Source organism: Myotis davidii, unplaced genomic scaffold, assembly GCF_000327345.1.
Source record: "Myotis davidii unplaced genomic scaffold, ASM32734v1 scaffold118, whole genome shotgun sequence".
NCBI classification, from domain to species: domain Eukaryota; kingdom Metazoa; phylum Chordata; class Mammalia; order Chiroptera; family Vespertilionidae; genus Myotis; species Myotis davidii.
This window is the reverse complement of record NW_006290441.1, coordinates 3,612,127-3,615,079: the sequence shown is the minus strand read 5'-3', so window position 1 is coordinate 3,615,079 and position 2,953 is coordinate 3,612,127. Positions and strand designations below refer to the sequence as shown.

Below are 2,953 nucleotides of genomic sequence, written 5' to 3'. Positions count from 1 at the left end.
GCAGTTGGGAGTGACAAGGGCTGCAGGGGAGGGCATTTAGGGGCAATTGGGCCAGCAGGGGAGCAGTTAGGCATCGATTAGACTGGCAGGAGAGTGGTTAGGGAGGTGATAAGGCTGGCAGGCAGAAACAGTTAGGGGTAATCAGGCAGGCAGGCAGACGAGCAGTTGGGAGCCAGCAGTCCTGGATTGTGAGAGGGATGGCCGATTGCCCGTTTAGGTGGGATTGGGCCTAAACAGGCTGTCAGTCATCCCTCAAGGGGTCCCAGATTAGAGAGGGTGCAGGCTGGACTGAGGGACACATACCCCTGTGCACAAATTTCATGCACCAGGCCTCTACTACAAAAATAAAACAGTACATAAGAACATAAGAAAGAGGTTTCATTGACGCTTCATTTTAGTAATTCAGTAATGATTTGAATAATTACAATGGAGGAACTAATAAATAAATTTATCAGTTGTATTATATGTTATGAAAACTTTTATATCTAGAAAAATGAATGATAGCTGTACACTATTAATAATATTAAGAAAGTAGCCCTAATATGTAATTGAATTTCAGAAACTCAACCAAATAAGCATATTCATACCAAGAAATGCAGATTGGCCATTTATTGAATTAAAATAGATTTTAGTCAAGCAATCACCAAATATTGCATGGCTTCCCAGCACTGTCAGAATGTGTGCAAATCTACTTTTCTTCGCCAGAGTTTCATCAAAGCTCTTTTCATCTCACTGTTTCGCAAGGTGTAGATCAGTGGATTCAGCAGAGGTGTAAGCGATGTGTAAGCCAATGACATCAGTTTCTTGGTTTCTGGGGAGTAGCCAGATTTGGGTTGTAAGTAAGTCATACTGGCTGTGCCATAGAAGAGGGTGACAGACGTGAGATGGGAGGCACAGGTGGAAAAGGCCTTTTGCCTCCCAGTGGTTGATGGCATCTTCAGGATGGCAAAGAGGATTTGAATGTAAGACAAGAGTATCAACAAGAAAGGAACCATGACGATCAAAATGGTGCCAGTGAATGCATAGATTTCAAACAGAAAGGTGTCTGCACATGCAAGCTCCAGCACTGGGGGCGTCTCACAGAAGAGATGATTGATTTCACTGGGGCCACAAAAGGGAAAACCAAAAACCCACGTAGTCTGCACAGTAGCCACCATGACCCCTGAGACCCATGAGAACATTACTAATTTCATGAAAACCCTTTTGTTCATAAGCGTTGGGTAGCTCAGAGGATGGCAGATTGCAGCAAATCTGTCATAAGCCATTGCCCCCAGGAGAAAGCATTCAGCCCCACCAAAGAAAAGAATGAAATACATCTGTGCAAAACAACTCGCAAATGAAATTGACGTTTTCTCAGTGGAGAGAACCACCAGCATTTGAGGCATAATGACTGCACTGAAACTCACATCCACCACAGACAAGTTCAGGAGGAACAGGTACATGGGAACGTGGAGGCTCTGTTCCAGGGAGATGATGACTGTGATGATGGCATTTCCTATCAGGGTCGCCAGGTAAACAACCAAGAAAACCCCAAAGAGCTGCTCTTGGAGCTCAGGAAAGTTAGAAAAGCCCAAGAGAATGAATTCAACCACAGAGCTTTGATTCTGCCTTTTCATTTTGGTAGGGGAGTATATACTGTTTTTATCAACATTGAATGTTAATTGTGAAGTCACTGTCCAAGAGGTGAGTCTGAAATTCTTGCCAGAAGATGAAATGATGAGCTCACTTTGGCAGATCTTCAAATTGGCAATTTTGAGAATGGCCAATGTATTAGAACAGTATATCTTTCCAATACAAATGAAGAATTGAAGAATTTTTAACTCAGAAATCTTGTTTTAGAAGTACCAAATAACAGCAGATGGCTTTCCAACTTGGGCCTGGCATAATGTCTCCCACAAAGAAGAGGGTGAGAAGATGCAGGACTATTCTGCCATCAGCAAGACAGGGACCAGAGAATACACCATCAACATTCACAAATGCATCCCTGGAGTGAGTTTCAAGAAGTGTGCCCCTCGGGCACTCAAAGAGATCCGGAAATTTGCTGTAAAAGGGATGCTTGTTATCTCACTCCCCCGCTCTGAGCTTTGTTCTGTTCTCTGCTTATTCTCGGTGCCTAAAACAGATAATAAATGACACAATAGGTGCTAAACCAATGATTACTGAATAGATGGAAGAATACATATTAAAATTAGGAAAACCCAGACTGTCATTAAGGAATATAGCATCTGAAGAAAAAATGAACACAAAAAAAAAGGAGGCCCCAGAATTAATTATGGCTTTGTAGAATTTTGAGGCCCTTGTGGGATTGGAAATACCATTGCCTTCAGCTCTCATCCTGACTCTGCCACTACCCTTCAAAAAGAGTGCCTCCCTCTCCCCACATTCAGGTGGCCCCTGTGTGTTTGGGAACAGGAAAACAACATTGGGCATCCCTCTGGCTCTGACGTGGGTGTTTCTCTGATTTTATTTTTCATAGAAATCTTCAAGCTGCAGGGCTTCCCTTCCATTCATATGACAGCCAGGCTGCCGAGACCCTGGAATAGTGGTGGGCCGGCTTGTAGGAGGCACACACGCTGCCTGAGTCCTGTGGGCCAGTCATTTCCAAGCAGAGCTGATCATTGCCTCCCAGTCACTGCCCTTTCCAGCCCCTCTCTGAGCAGCGCACCTCACTTTTCCCCCTTCTCCTCCCTAGTCACCCAGACCAACTCTCCCTGGTCCCCAGGATCCCATCACTGTCAGGCTCGAAGATCTTTAAAATTTGGAGTCCTTGCCAAAACCGGTTTGGCTCAGTGGATAGAGCATCGGCCTTCAGACTAAAGGGTCCTGGGTTTGATTCTGGTCGGGGGCATGTACCTTGGTTGCGGGCACATCCCCAGTAGGAGATGTGCAGGAGGCAGCTGATCAATGTTTCTCTCTCATCGATGTTTCTAACTCTCTATCTCTCTCCCTTTCT

At 44.9% G+C, this 2,953-nt stretch overlaps 1 protein-coding gene across 1 annotated transcript; it reads right to left on the bottom strand.

Moving 5' to 3' along the window:
- Nucleotides 1-662: 662 nt before the first annotated feature.
- LOC102756576 (olfactory receptor 10A3) lies at nucleotides 663-1,637 on the bottom strand. The gene has a single exon (XM_006763498.2). It carries the CDS (start codon nucleotides 1,614-1,616, stop codon nucleotides 672-674), a length of 945 nt encoding a protein of 314 aa, XP_006763561.1. The 5' UTR covers nucleotides 1,617-1,637; the 3' UTR covers nucleotides 663-671.
- Nucleotides 1,638-2,953: the final 1,316 nt, after the last annotated feature.